Source organism: Oncorhynchus mykiss, chromosome 20, assembly GCF_057628025.1.
Source record: "Oncorhynchus mykiss isolate SJ-2025 chromosome 20, ASM5762802v1, whole genome shotgun sequence".
In the NCBI taxonomy this organism is placed as follows: domain Eukaryota; kingdom Metazoa; phylum Chordata; class Actinopteri; order Salmoniformes; family Salmonidae; genus Oncorhynchus; species Oncorhynchus mykiss.
Genome location: NC_143041.1, coordinates 28,002,447 through 28,017,446, shown reverse-complemented (window position 1 = coordinate 28,017,446; position 15,000 = coordinate 28,002,447). Strand labels below are relative to the sequence as shown.

Genomic DNA, 15,000 nt, shown 5'->3' with positions numbered 1-15,000 from the left:
CTCTCACCCCCACTCCAACCCAGAGGGAGAGAGCAGCGCCATGAAGAACCTAATGAACTACAGTTCGCAGCAGCCTTTGCTGCTCTCCCAGAGGAGTCCCTTCGGGGGGCTGGGCTGCCTGAAGCAATGCGGGGAGAAGGGAGTGAAGGGGGGTAGACCCAGCGCCCCTCAGGATCCCCCCAAACAGCCCCTACCCCCTAGGAGAGGGTCCACCAGCGAGGGGGAAAGGATGGACGGAGGGGGAAGAGGGGGGAGGGAGGCGGGGGAGACACACGGGGAGGGGGAGGTGCGACAGCCCCCTGTGGGTATAGCTGTGGCGGTTGCCCGGCAGAGAGAGCCCCCCCAACGCCCGTCTGATACCCCTCCAGGACACAGCCGACAGGGCAGGGTGCTGCCCAGCATCAAAGGTGAGAGCTGGATCTATGTATCTGTATGTCTCTGTATTTATGCACGCATGTTAGTCTTAGCTTCAGTATTGGAATGTTTTTTTAATGTTTTTTCAACTCTTTCAACAGCTGCGTTGTGTTTAGAAATCTGGCATGACTTATTAAGAATTATGGCATTGCTAGGCTAGCTTTGTTTAAGGGTTACCAGATCTGCTTTCTAAACCCTCTCTCTCCCGCTGTGTGTGTTGCCAGGTATGTCTCGCTCTGTGTACCCGCTGGGCCGGGAGGCAGAAGAGAGGAAGAGGATGACAGAGGAGCAGCTGAGCCTTCATCACCTCGACCGAGACAGAGAACTCCTCATCAGGGAAAACAAGGAGAGAGGGGAGTTTGCCAGGATCCACCCATCCAGCAGTTGCCATGGTGACCTGACCTCTCACCTTCTGGTGCCCGGCGGGGCCAGCCAATTAGGTGGAGACCCTTCTGCTCATGCCCACCACCATTGGATGCAGCGGACTGGAAGTCCCTCCCTCTGGATGGGCCATTCATATGGTGAGCTGAGCATTCTTGTTTTCCCCAATACAGTTTCCCCACAGACCATGACAAACACTCGTATTGTTGTGCAACTGTCTTTACACATGGATCAGGAAGTGTGGAAAAAACATGTTGAAACAAACTCAAAGTTCATGTTCTAATTTTGTGTTTTCTCTCTCTCAGGTCTGAGCCATGCTGCTCTGCACCAGAGTATGGGCCCAGGGTTCGGCCCTGGCCTGCCCAGCCCCCTGCAGCCTGTCCTGCCTCTGTCCCAGGACCCCTCTGGCTCCCTGGTGGTCCTGCCCTCTGAGCCTGGAGCACACCACCACCTGGGTAAGACACACAAACACACATGCAGGCCACACACACACGCACACGCACACGCACACACACACACACACACACACACACACACACACACACACACACACACACACACACACCCAGCCAGTTAGCCGGCGCTGAAGATGAACCTCCATTAGAATGGCTTGCATAATGCTTTACACTCAGAGAGGAGACATTAGAATATCTGCTCCCATTAACAGAGCCATAAAACACAGAGTCTCTGACAGAGGGACTTAGCCAACCATTTTACTATGATTAGCTAATGATACTAAAATTCAGGGAGAGAGATGGCATCGCTTCTCATGGTTCAGCCACAGAGAGAGAGATGCAGTGTGTGGGATGAGTGTGTGTTAGTGTGTTCCTATGTGGTGGAGTTTGGTGGTGTGTGTGTGTGGTGTGGTGGAGTCAGATGTTTGTGGTGTGTGTGTGTGTGTGTGGTGTGTGTGTGTGTGTGTGTGTGTGTGTGTGTGTGTGTGTGTGTGTGTGTGTGTGTGTGTGTGTGTGTGTGTGTGTGTGTGTGTGTGTGTGTGTGTGTGTGTGTGTGTGTGTGTGTGTGTGTGTGTGTGTGTGTGTGGTGTGGTGGAGTCAGATGTTTGTGGTGTGTGTGTGTGTGTGTGTGTGTGTGTGTGTGTGTGTGTGTGTGTGTGTGTGTGTGTGTGTGTGTGTGTGTGTGTGTTACTGCTCTTTTGCAAACAGGCTGTGAAATGTAATTATCTGCCTGCTCCCTTGCCTCGCTCCTTAGGAGTTCCTACAGAGAGGGGAAGTGCATCCACTGAACCCTTCCCCAGGGAAACATAAGCCCACTCAGGCTAATCTCACAGAACAAAGGTTCCCAGCGACGGCAGTGGCAGCCACAAAGGGGTGGGGCATATGGGAATGTATGTCTTGCCATGCACATAAAGACACCACCATGAGAAATTGAGAGATAAAGAGAAAGAGAGAGGGAGAGAGTGATGTCTGAGGCCACACTGATAGAAATAACACAGCTGCTTCCACACACCCTTACTCTCTCTCTTGCTCTCACTCACACACACACACACACACTCTCTTACTTGCGCTCTCTTTCTCTCACACACTCAGTCCCTTTCTGAAAGTAAAATTCAATCACGCTTTATCGATTTGAACAGAACAGACCGAAAATACCACTATCAATACCACTATCTCTTTCTCTCTCTTTAGATGTGATGGACCAGTCAGCTCTGTGGCCCTCGGTCTACGGAGCCCGAGGTCCCTCCCCCCACATGCAGCATCACGCTGTTTACTCCCGTTCGCCGTTCCTACGGCAACAGGAGCTCTACGCCCTGCAGCATCAGCACCACCAGCAACAACACAGGGCCATGGAGCACATGCATCGGCAACACACACTCTCACAGGTAAACACACCCGCGATTCACAGGTAACACACACTCTCTCACAGGTAACACACACACTTTCACAGGTAACACACACACTCTCAGCACTCGTGTGTAACTTTTCATGGAGAGAATACTCTTTAACCCAGTGACTTTTGCTCCCATTTACGTTAGCCAGATTGGATTTTTACACTGCAGTTTCCCCCTTGACCATGATCAACACTTGTATTGTTTAACAGTATGCACACATATATTAGGAAACAACATGTTGAAACAAACCCAGAGTTCATGCTTTCACCATTTTCAGCATATTCAGTTGTAGACTGTTGATTCTCAACCACAAGAGCCAGAGATGTTTCAACACAGAGAAAGGGGAAACCAGGCCATTTTTAAAGAGAAAGCATTTTGTCAAGAGACAAAGGATCCTAGCAGACTGCCAGTGACCTTTGGCTGGCTGAAAATGTCTGTACTAGCTTGTGGCATTCACCCAATAAACCCCATTGTGTTCCTAACATGATGGTCTGTAGTGATGCACGGGCTGACTCATAACCCGCAATCCACGTGGGTCATGAGATATTGTGTGGATGAAGGTCGGGTGGGTGGTGGGCGGGTTGAATAAAGAGGGGAAAAAACATGAAACATGCATGAATACAGTGCCAGTCTCATTCCAGGGTTTTTCTTTATTTTTACTCATTTCTACATTGTATTATAAAAGGGAAAACATCAAAACTATGAAATAACACACAGGGAATCATGTAGTAACCAAAAAAGTAACAAATCAAAATATATTTTATATTTGAGATTCTTCAATGTAGCCACCCTTTGCCCTGATGACAGCTTTGTAAACTCTTAGCATTCTCTCAACCAGATTCATGAGGTAGTCACCTGGAATGCATTTCAATTAACAGCTGTGCCTTGTTAAAAGGTCATTTGTGTAAATTCTTTCCTTCTTAATGCGTTTGAGCCAATCAGTTGTGTTGGGACAAGGTATGGGTGGTGTACAGAAGATAGCACTATTTGGTAAACAACCAAGTCCATCTTATGGCAAGAACAGTTCAAATAAGCAAAGAGAAACGACAGTCCGTCATTACTTTAAGACATGAAGGTCAGACAATGCAGAAAGTTTCAAGAATTTCAAGTGCAGTCGCAAAAACATCACGCACTATAATGAAGCAGAGGATAAGAAATCGCAGCTCAAATAAATGCTTCACAGTGTTCAAGGAACAGACACATCTCAACATTAACTGTTCAGAGGAGAATCAGGCCTTCATGGTCGAATTGCTGCTAAGAAAACATTACTAAAGGACACCAATAAGAAGAACAGACTTGCTTGGGCCAAGAAACACGAGCAATGGACATTAGACCGGTGGAAATCTGTCCTTTGGACTGATGTGTCCAAATTTGAGATTTTTGGTTCCAACCGCCATGTCTTTGTGAGATGCAGAGTAGGTGAACGATCTCTGCATGTGTGGTTCCAACCGTGAAGCATGGAGGAGGAGATGTGATGGTGTGGGGGTGCTTTGCTGGTGACACTGTCAGTGATTTATTTAAAATTCAAGGCACACTTAATCAGCATGTCTACCACAGCATTCTGCAGCGATATGCTATCACATCTGTTTTTCAATGACCCAACACACCTCCAGGCTATGTAAGGGCTATTTGACCAAGAAGGAGAGTGATGAAGTGCTGCATCAGATGACTTGGCCTCCGCAATCACCCGACCTCAACCCAATTGAGATGGTTTGGGATGAGTTGAACTGCAGAGTGAAGGAAAAGCAGCCAACAAGTGCTCAGCATATGTGGGAACTCCTTCAAGACTGTTGGTAAACTATTCCAGGTGAAGCTGGTTGAGAGAATGCCAAGAGTGTGCAAAGCAGTCATCAAGGCAGAGGGAGGCTACTTTGAAGAATCTAAAATCAAAAATATATTTACATTTGTTTAAAAAAATGTTGGTTACTACATGATTCCATATGTGTTATTTCATAGTTTTGATATATTCATAATTATTATACAGTATAGAAAATAGCAAAAATAAAGAAAAATCCTTGAATGAGTAGGTGTGTCCAAACTTTTGACTGGTATTGTATATAATTCTTGTGCATTGAGGTTCTTCTTTGATTACTTGTATCTTGTGTTGGTACGTAGCCCAAGCCTAAACTATAGAGCCTAGCTGTAGTGCTCCAAATACACGCCAATTGCCAAAAAGCTTTTGGGAACATGGGCAGAAAAAGTTAATGTTGATCCACTGAGGCAAAAAGTACAATGTCAGAGTATAATTCAATAAGAGGAAAGCTGCTAAATAAATAGAAGGAGGGCCAGAACAGTATTCTAATGTTTGGGAAAGATTTGGTGAAGTGGCAAAAGAGGATGATAGCAGTGCCGGCTATGTCATGCGTGATGATTGTGAGGCACCATGCAAATTCAAAGTCACAAGACCGGACTGTAGGGAACTGTAGGCTACTGTTCAGATGGGTTAAATGGGTGGAATAATAGCCTAACTAAAATCTGGACACTGACTGCAGGTCTATAACCTTTCACATAACCTAATACAATATTAACTCTTGCAGAATAATTATACAACAAATGTGAATTTTTACTCTGGAACAGGAGTTTTTTGAATGAATATTGCATTTTCTCCTCGGTCCCTAAATGTCTTTGCTGCACGAGGGAAGCAGAGATGAAAGAGGAAAGACAAAACATACTTTACCGATGTCAACTAGATTGAATCATTCATTCAATCGATGTATTACATTATTCTGGTACGCAAGTTTTTTTTGTCTTTTAGGGCAGTGTTTCCCAAGCTGGGTCCTGGGGTTCCCCTGGGTACACACGTTGGTTTTTGCCCTAGCACTACACAGCTGATACATATAATCAAAACTTGATGATGAGTTGATTATTTGAATCAGCTGAAGGAATACAGTATGTGGCTATTCTTTAAGGCTCTCGTTTCCCCCCCACCTCCCTACAGAGGAAGGCAGAGGACACCACTATCACCATTGACGACCCTCCTCTCCACGACACTTCGAGAACCTCCCGTGCTGCTAAGCCCTTCTCCCATACCCCTCCCTCCAAGACCGCCCCACCCTCCCAGGGGGTGTGTCCCAGCAGTCGCCAAGCACCCTGCTGCAACTCCCCTTCCAGGAGAACACACCCCCAGAACCGTTTAAATCCCGCCCCCAGCCCTGCGGCTGCAGCCCCTAGATCCCCAGCTCTAAGCCCCGCCCCCTCACACCTGTTGAAAGGAGCGGAAAGAGGGGAAAGAGGAGAGGGGCAGCCGCCTCAGGATTACCCACAATCCTTAGAGCCAGGTGAGTTTGGATTGATGGACTGATGTCTGAGCTGTATGTTTCCTGGTGCACTCTGACCCTGTCACACGCAAGTAGCCTATGAACTTTATCCCCACTCTCCCCCATTCTTCATTCTACTCACAAATATGCACCACACTGTGACAAACACTTGAGCTTTAGTCTCTGGCATGTTCTCTTGCACTGTGTCTTTATTTCTGATATAGTATTCATCAACAGCAACTAATAAACCGAGAGACACATAGCAGTCTTATCCCTGATTCCCTCTGCTCTGTGGAGGAGAGAGGAGAAACACTGGAACATTTCATCAGTTCCCAAGGTTAGAGTCTGTACCAGCCTCCATTTACTACTGAGATTGAGGAGGAGGAGGGAGGGAGAGGGAAATAGGAGGAGATAGAGCGAGAATGTGTGTGAGAGAGAAAGCGAGAGGAGTAGAGGGAGAAATAAACATTTATATAGAATTGGTGAAAGAAGGATATGGAAAAAAGGAGAACAGATAGTAGCAGACACGTTGAGAGATGAAGATGCTGCAGGAAAGATAAGAATCCTTGGTCTGTGAAGCCTGTTTATTCTTTGATTCTGCAAAGAACGTTTGAAGCAAGGATGGACCCTAGTCTGTGTCTTCGAGTGCGTGTGTGTGCGTGTTTGTGCATGTGTGTGTTGAATGTGTGTGTACTCTATATGAGCGAGGTCAGAAAAATTTCTGATAGCCCCTCCTTATCCTTCAGAGGTCCTTGAAAGACAGCAGGCGGAAGGATATGCATTCATCTGGCGGCGTTGTCAGGGGGCGGAGGGATACCATCAATAACAGAGTTGTGGGGTGACAGGGTCGGCACTGCAATCCCAGCCAGGCAGCAGGGTGTCATCAATATCCCCTACACATACACATGGACATATAGCCTAACTGCTGCTGCTGGGATGCCCTATTTCTTACTGCCTATAGACTACACTTGCTGTATCAATGCTTCCTCAACTAAAGCTCTGTTGCCTTATTGATTGAATGATTGATTGATTATTAGTCACTCTTGACTAAAGGAGTTTCTTTTTTTTCTGTCTCCCAGATCTTCCACCGGGTTACACCTATCCAGAAATCACCATGGGTTACAAGGCTGGTCCTTCCCCAGAGGAGGCCCGATTGGCTGAACATGCTGATCTGGAGGTGGAGCCAGCTGAGCCCTGCCCTAAGCCCTGTCCACACACCGTGAGGAATGTGGAGGATGAGGAGGCAAAACCAGAGAAGAAGGAGAACGGGTGTAAAGTTGTAGAATCTAGTGGAGTTGTAGAAAGGGAACGAGAAGGAGCAGAGGTGGAGGGCCAATCAGTATCTGAGCCCCCACTATTTGGCAGTGGAGTGAAGACTCTTGAAATGGCGCCGTTTCCTGCCCAAGTTTCAACCTCAGCCACATCCCAAGCCACACTTCCAGCTCCATCTCTAGCCCCAGTCTCTGCTTCTGAGGATGCCCAGAAAGGAGAGGTCTCTGTGGGCGGCCTGGTCCAGCCAGCTGGCTTGAAGGACCCACAACCAGCACAAGCGAAGAAAGATGAGAAGGAGGAAAGTTCAGCAAAATTGAAAAATAATCACCTACCAGATTGTACTGTTTCTCTGCCCCTTGAGCTAACTGGACATGGGGAGAATGAGGAGAGAGAGAAGGGTGAGGATGTGGAGGAGAAGGAAAAGGAGAAGGAGAAGGAGAAGGAGGAAGTTAGGATGAGTACGAGTGAAGCCTCTGTAGAGATACTAAGCAGCCCACGGCCCTCTCCAGCCCCAACCTCAGCCTCCACCCTCAGTGATGATCCCTGCATCTGGAGTCTGGAGCTTCTTATTGCCGCAGCGTTGTGTGCCACCCGGGATGCCTGCTACCCCCCTGTGCCCCCCTCCAATACACTCCTGCCCGCCCCATGCCCACTCCCACACCGAGGCATGGAGATCCTGGGAGAGTTGGCTGAGCTGGGGATACTGCAGAGGAACAGGGAGAAGGAGAGAGAGACAGGAAGTGAGTGGATAGAGAATGTGTGAGAGCACACACACTCACACACACACACACACACACACACACACACACACACACACACACACACACACACACACACACACACACAGACAGACAGACAGACAGACAGACAGACAGACAGACAGACAGACAGACAGACAGACAGACAGACAGACAGACAGACAGACAGACAGACAGACAGACAGACAGACAGACAGACAGACAGACAGACAGACAGACAGACAGACAGACAGACAGACAGACAGACAGACAGAGGAGCAAAGAGAGAAATAGAGATGGGAGAACTGAGTGTGGAACCCAGATGTGCATGCCACACACACACACACACACACACACACACACACACACACACACACACACACACACACACACACACATACAACGTCCCCACTGACTGTCCAGCTTCCTTCCTCTGTTCTCTTAGAGCCTCTGTTCAAGTCCAAAGATCAAATGTTTCCCTGGGGGAGGAGATGTGGTGGTGAGGGAGAGGGGTTTGGAGTGGTAGGGAGCAAAAGGAGGGAGGAGGAGAGGGGAAAGGGATAGATAGGAGAAAGAAAGAAACACAATACAAAAGTGTAAGTGTCTCATCCCTCCCTCCCTCCCTCCCTCCCTCCCTCCCTCCCTCCCTCCCTCCCTCCCTCCCTCCCTCCCTCCCTCCCTCAGGCTCTGGAGTGTGGCTTGGCTAATTAGAAGCTCTTGTTTAAAACACTTCTTCTTTAAACCGTTCCTCTTTTCCCTCTGAGAGAACGTGTTTTTATTTACGCGTGCGTGCGTGTTTGTGTGTGTGTGTGTAAGCTGTTAAGTAATCCCAGATGAATCCCTGTTACACTCCATCAGCATCTGTGTTTCTCTTCACCAAACTGGCTGCGTTTTTCTCCGTTTGCCCCCCCCCCTTTTTTCATTTATAAAAAGCGATGTAATCTTCTGTGTAAATCCTTCCTTAGCAAGCCCTGATGACAGAATTAATAAGTGCAAAAAATTATACCGCGCAGCACAGCTGTGTGTGTATGTGTGATTTCATGTGCGTATCTGTGTGTGTTTACACCTGCTTGTGTGTGTGTGGCCTGCGGGCGGAAGGCACTGCATCTCAGTACTAGAGGCGTCACTACAGACCCTGGTTCGATTCCAGGCTATATCACAACCGGCCGTGATTGGGAGTCCCACAGGGCGGCGCACAATTGGCCGAGTGTTATCCGGATTAGGGTTTAGCCGGGTTAGGCCATCATTGTAAATAATAATTTGTTCTTAACTGATTTGCCTAGTTAAATAAAGGTTAAATAAAATAAAATAATAAAAATCGACCTAAGTGCAAAAAATTACAAGGCACAGTCTGTGTACGTGTGTGCCGTGTGTGTTTACACCTGCCTGTGTGTGTGTGTGTGTGTGTGTGTGTGTGTGTGTGGCGGGCAGGCGGAAGGCATCTATCTGTGGCTGCCGCCCTTGGGGAGGCTAAACTAGGCCTGTTGATGTCAGCGGTGATGTCATCCAGTCAGGGGTAACCAGAGCCTCTCATTGGCCCAGAGGTCTGACAGACGAGACTCCACTCCAGGACAGGAGAGATACATCCCTCTACTCCTCCCTCCTATCCCTCACTCACTTTCGTTCTCTGCCTCTTACACCCTTCCTCTCAAGCTCTCTCTCTCTTTCTTTCTCACTCTCTCTCTCTTTCTTTCTTTCTTTCTCTCTCTCTCTCTCGCTCTCTCTCTCTGAAGGGAATGGTTCATTCATTTATATATTTATTAATTCACACTCTTTCTCTCCATCCATCCATCCCTTCCTTTCTATTATTTCTCCCTGCCTTCCTCACTTTTAATATATTCTGTGTACCCTGCCTGTTCTATGGTTTAAGCTCAGGTACACACACACAGGTTTTTAATATATTCTGTGTACCCTGCCTGTTCTATGGTTTAAGCTCAGGTACACACACACAGGTTTTTAATATTGTCAGTGAATAGCCGTTCAGCTCCAGTGGTCCAGCTCTGAGTGGGTCTGTAGTAAAACCAGACACTGCTTCCTTTTGGCCAAGCAGACCGATCCCTTTCTCTCTCTTTCTCCTCTATCACAATCTCTCTTCGTCGTCTAGCCTCTCACTCGCCTTCCCTCCCTCTACTCCTTCTTTCTCTTGCAATGCCACCCTCTCTTCCCCTCTTACTCTCTCTCTCGATCTGTCGCTCCCTCTCCATCTTCCCCTTCTCTCTCGTTCTCCTTCTCAGAAGACTTCAGTCCCCTTTCTTGCCCTCCTCCTCTCTCCTCCTGTAGGGTAAATTGGATTGTGTCCATGTCAGTAATGAGGAGATGTAGGAGAATAAATAGATATCTCAATAAACACCTTGCCTCTTATTGCTTCTCCTCTGCCTCGTCCTCCCTTCACCCCCTCCTTACCTCCCTCCCTTTGTCTTTATCATCCTCTCTCTCCTTCATCTCTCTCTTCTTTTCTCTTGCACACAGCAATATGACTGTGTCTGTGCAGCTCAGCCTGTGTGTGTGTGTGTGTGTGTGTGTGTGTGTGTGTGTCTGGGGTGGCTCGTCCCTCATGAATATTCTAGTTGATCTGCAGGCGGTGACAATGACAGAGTTAATGACAGTGATAGATGGAGAGACAGCACTCCTTTAGCGCTCTCCCTCCTTCTTTCTCTCCGTCCGTCTACCTCAGCCGATGAATGAGTGTGTGGTCCTGCGTGCATGGGTGTGGGTGTGGGTGTGAAGGCTATAAGTTAGCTTGTAAATCACTTGTTTAGGGGGCGGCAATAGGACAAATCATGTCATATTATTTTCACACCACTTTAAAAAAATATATTTTCACACCAGAAAGAAGTAACGTTTTTCCTCTCTCTTCTTTTAGGTGAAGATGTTTTGACCTTTGACCTGCGTAGCCTGGCGACCCTGGCTGCGGCCCGCAGTCTGGAGCTGGGGGGAGGAGCTACAGGGACGGGGGAGGGGCAGCAGTGTATCGTCAGAAGGACCCTCAACCTGCGACGGAAATGCAGCTGGATGCCTCGCCACGAGCCGGTATGTGTGTATGCCAAAACATACATAGAACTGTATACACTCACATAGAACTGAACACACACACTTATACTTATAATGCACATGTACAGTATGTATATACAGTGGGGCAAAAAAGTATTTAGTCAGCCACCAATTGTGCAAGTTCTCCCACTTAAAAAGATGAGAGAGGCCTGTAATTTTCATCATAGGTACACTTCAACTATGACAGACAAAATGAGGGAAAAAATCCAGAAAATCTCATTGTAGGAGTTTTTATGAATTTATTTGCAAATTATGGTGGAAAATAAGTATTTGTTCACCTACAAACAAGCAAGATTTCTGGCTCTCACAGACCTGTAACTTCTTCTTTAAGAGGCTCCTCTGTCTTCCACTCGTTACCTGTATTAATGGCACCTGTTTAAACTTGTTATCAGTATAAAAGACACCTGTCCACAACCTCAAACAGTCACACTCCAAACTTCACTATGGCCAAGACCAAAGAGCTGTCAAAGGACACCAGAAACAAAATTGTAGACCTGGACCAGGCTGGGAAGACTGAATCTGCAATAGGTAAGCAGCTTGGTTTGAAGAAATCAACTGTGGGAGCAATTATTAGGAAATGGAAGACATACAAGACCACTGATAATAAAGTTTGCTAGAGAGCATTTGGATGATCCAGAAGAAGATTGGGAGAATGTCATATGGTCAGATGAAACCAAAATATAACTTATTGGTAAAAACTCAACTCGTCGTGTTTGGAGGACAAAGAATGCTGAGTTGCATCCAAAGAACACCATACCCACTTTGAAGCATGGGGGTGGAAACATCATGCTTTGGGGCTGTTTTTCTGCAAAGCGACCAGGACGACTGATCCGTGTAAAGGAAAGAATGAATGGGGCCATGTATCGGGAGATTTTGAGTGAAAACCTCCTTCCACCAGCAAGGGCATTGAAGATGAAACGTGGCTGGGTCTTTCAGCATGACAATGATCCCAAACACAGCGCCCGGGCAACGAAGGAGAGGCTTCGTAAGAAGCATTTCAAGGTCCTGGAGTGGCCTAGCCAGTCTCCAGATCTCAACCCCATAGAAAATCTTTGGAGGGAGTTGAAAGTCCGTGTTGCCCAGCAACAGACCCAAAACATCACTGCTCTAGAGGAGATCTGCATGGAGGAATGGGCCAAAATACCAGCAACAAACCTTGTGAAGACTTACAGAAAACGTTTGAAGTATTGAGATAAACTTTTGTTATTGACCAAATACTTATTTTCCATCATCATTTGCAAATAAATGTATTAAAAATCCTACAATGTGATTTTCTGGATTTTTTTCCCTCATTTTGTCTGTCATAGTTGAAGTGTACCTATGATGAACATTACAGGCCTCTCTCATCTTTTTAAGTGAGAGAACTTGCACAATTGGTGGCTGACTAAATACTTTTTTGCCCCACTGTACATACACACAAGCTACATTTTATGCGTTACAATACCAACAAGCTCGCACAGTTTCACTGCAGAATGAGACGTTTTTCCACGTTTCTCCAAACGTCAAATTTCGAAGTTGCAAACATGAGTGCTTATCACTGGGATTGAACACGCAACCGCCGGAGCTCGCAGATTACACCCATCTGCCACCCCTGTCCACAAACCCCGGCAAAACCCATGCCTACTTGATTGTAATAGCATTCATCAGTGCCCCTAGTGGCGACGTCCTGTATTTAGGCACATGAGCTATATTTCTGCCCTTAGTGTATTGTTTTGACGGCGTCTCCCGACGTCCTGGGGACCTGCAAAAACGTCATATTTCAACTTGAATCTGGAGTGATCTCTCTGAACGACACACAGTACAGTCCATTTACAGTCTACTATATATTTAATCTCTGTTTGTATTGCAGGTGTGTCCAGTGAAGGCTGCCATGGAGACGATGGATGAGGCGGAGCTAGCGATGCGAGTGCAGCTAGCGGAGATCCAGAGACGTTACAAAGAGAAACAGAGAGAGTTAGCCAAGCTGCAGAGAAAACATGACCACCAGAAAGCAGAGACCTCTCACAGCCCTGTTCGTAGACGACCTGGTCGCCCCCGGAAACGCAAGTCTACCCCGGGTCCCAGCGCCTCAGATGGCCCCAAGAGACTCAGGTGAGTGTCTCCGCAGGGGTTCTTCTATCCAGATACACTACATGACCAAAAGTACGTGGACACCTCCTCTTCTAAAATCATGGGCATTAATATTCAGTTGGTCTCCCTTTTGCTGCTATAACAGCCTCCACTCTTCTGGGAAGGCTTTCCACTAGACATTAGAATATTGCTGCAGTAACGTGCTACCATTCAGCCACGAGCATTAGTGAGTTCGGGCACTGATGTTGGGAGATTAGGCCTTGCTCGCAGTCGGTGTTCCAATTCATCCCAAAGGTGTTCTATGGGGTTGAAGTTAGGGCTCTGTGCAGGCCAGTCAAGTTTGTCCACACCTTTCTCGACAAACCATTTCTGTTTTGTGCACTGGAGCATTGTCATGCTGAAACAGGAAAGGGCCTTCCCCAAACTGTTGCCACAAAGTTGCAAGCACAAAATTGTCTAGAATGCCATTGTATGCTGTAGCATTAAGCTTTCCCTTCACTGGAACCAAGATAAACAGCCCCAGACCATTACTCCTCCTCCACCAAACGTTTAAGTTGGCACTATGCATTTGGGAAGGTAGCGTTCTCCTGGCATCCGCCAAACCCAGATTCATCCATCAGACTGCCAGATGGTGAAGTTTGATTCATCACTCCAGATAACGTGTCTCCACTGCTCCAGAGTCCAATGGCGGTGAGCTTTACACCACTCCAGCCGACCCTTGGCATTGCGCATGGTGATCTTAGGCTTGTGAATGGCTGGTCGGTCATGAAAACCCATTTCATGAAGCTCCAGACGAACAGTTATTGTGCTGATGTTGCTTCAAGAGGCAGTTTGAAACTTAGTAGTGAGTGTTGCAACCGAGGACAGATGATTTTTGTGTGCTACACGCTTCAGCATTCGGCCGTCCCATTCTGTGAGTTTGTGTGGCCTACCACTTCGCGGCTGAGCCGTTGTTGCTCCTAGACTTTTCCACTTCACAATAACAGCATGTACAGTTGACAGAGGCAGTTCTAGCAGGACAGAAATTTGATGACCTGACTTGGAAAGGTGATGCCACATTGAAAGTCACTGAGCTCATCAGTAAGACCATTATACTGCCAATGTTTGTCTCTGGAGATTGCATGGCTGTGTGCTCGATTTTATATGCCTGTCAGCAATGGGTGTGGCTGGAATAGCCGAATCCACTAATTTGAAGGGGTGTCCCCAAACCTTTGCACATATAGTGTATATTTACTGTACTTATATGGCTTTCAATAAAGTTTTGTACCCTGAGATGAACCTTGTTGAGAATCTTTATGAGAGGAACTGCTACTGCTGAGTGGAGGAACTGCTATCTCTCTCTCTCTCTCGCTCGCTCGCACACACAAACACACACACACACGCATGCACGCACACACACACACACACACACGTACTGAGCATGTGTGTGTGTGTGTGTGTGTGTGTGTGTGTGTGTGTGTGTGTGTGTGTGTGTGTGTGTGAGAGAGAGAGTGTGTGTGAACCTGGTAGTAAACCCAGTGTGGTTTCTAAATGAGAGGGGTTAATAGATTAATCAGCTCAGAGGAGAGACTCATTAATCATCATTAATCACATTTAATCATATTTATCACCACCATTGATTATGTCCTGACTCCCTCTCACCCTCAACACATATTAATATGGCTGGACAAAGTCCCCATGTAAACTTATCACAGTGATGAATGACTCACCAACCTCTTCTTCTAACACATACACTTGAGCGCGCAGGCAGGCATTCACAAAGGCATGCACACACACACACAGGATTACAAAGCAAACCCCCTAATGCCCTACACATGCTCTCTCTCTCTATCTCTCTCTCTCACACACACACACACACACACACACACACACACACACACACAGTGTTAAATTCCAGTGTTAAGTCATCATATTGATGAATGTGTTTTCTGGCTGTGCTCCACCTCTGATAGTGCGTGTTCCCCTCGCT

General features: G+C 47.1%; 1 protein-coding gene across 7 annotated transcripts in view; it reads left to right on the top strand.

Moving 5' to 3' along the window:
• Positions 1-15,000, top strand: part of LOC110499204 (BAH and coiled-coil domain-containing protein 1) — an 80,327-nt gene that overhangs the window by 37,615 nt on the left and 27,712 nt on the right. For 6 of the 7 annotated variants that reach the window (XM_036956034.2, XM_036956036.2, XM_090212812.1 and 3 more), the window contains exons 5-12: positions 1-407; positions 639-935; positions 1,101-1,250; positions 2,442-2,635; positions 5,583-5,922; positions 6,981-7,913; positions 10,774-10,940; positions 12,811-13,052. The exon at positions 1-407 is cut by the window's left edge and continues 1,789 nt beyond it. In XM_036956034.2, the coding sequence (XP_036811929.2) occupies positions 1-407; positions 639-935; positions 1,101-1,250; positions 2,442-2,635; positions 5,583-5,922; positions 6,981-7,913; positions 10,774-10,940; positions 12,811-13,052 (2,730 nt within the window). Of the gene's footprint in view, positions 408-638; positions 936-1,100; positions 1,251-2,441; positions 2,636-5,582; positions 5,923-6,980; positions 7,914-9,341; positions 9,563-10,773; positions 10,941-12,810; positions 13,053-15,000 lie in introns of those variants that run through there. The other variant, XM_090212813.1, reaches the window with a different exon arrangement.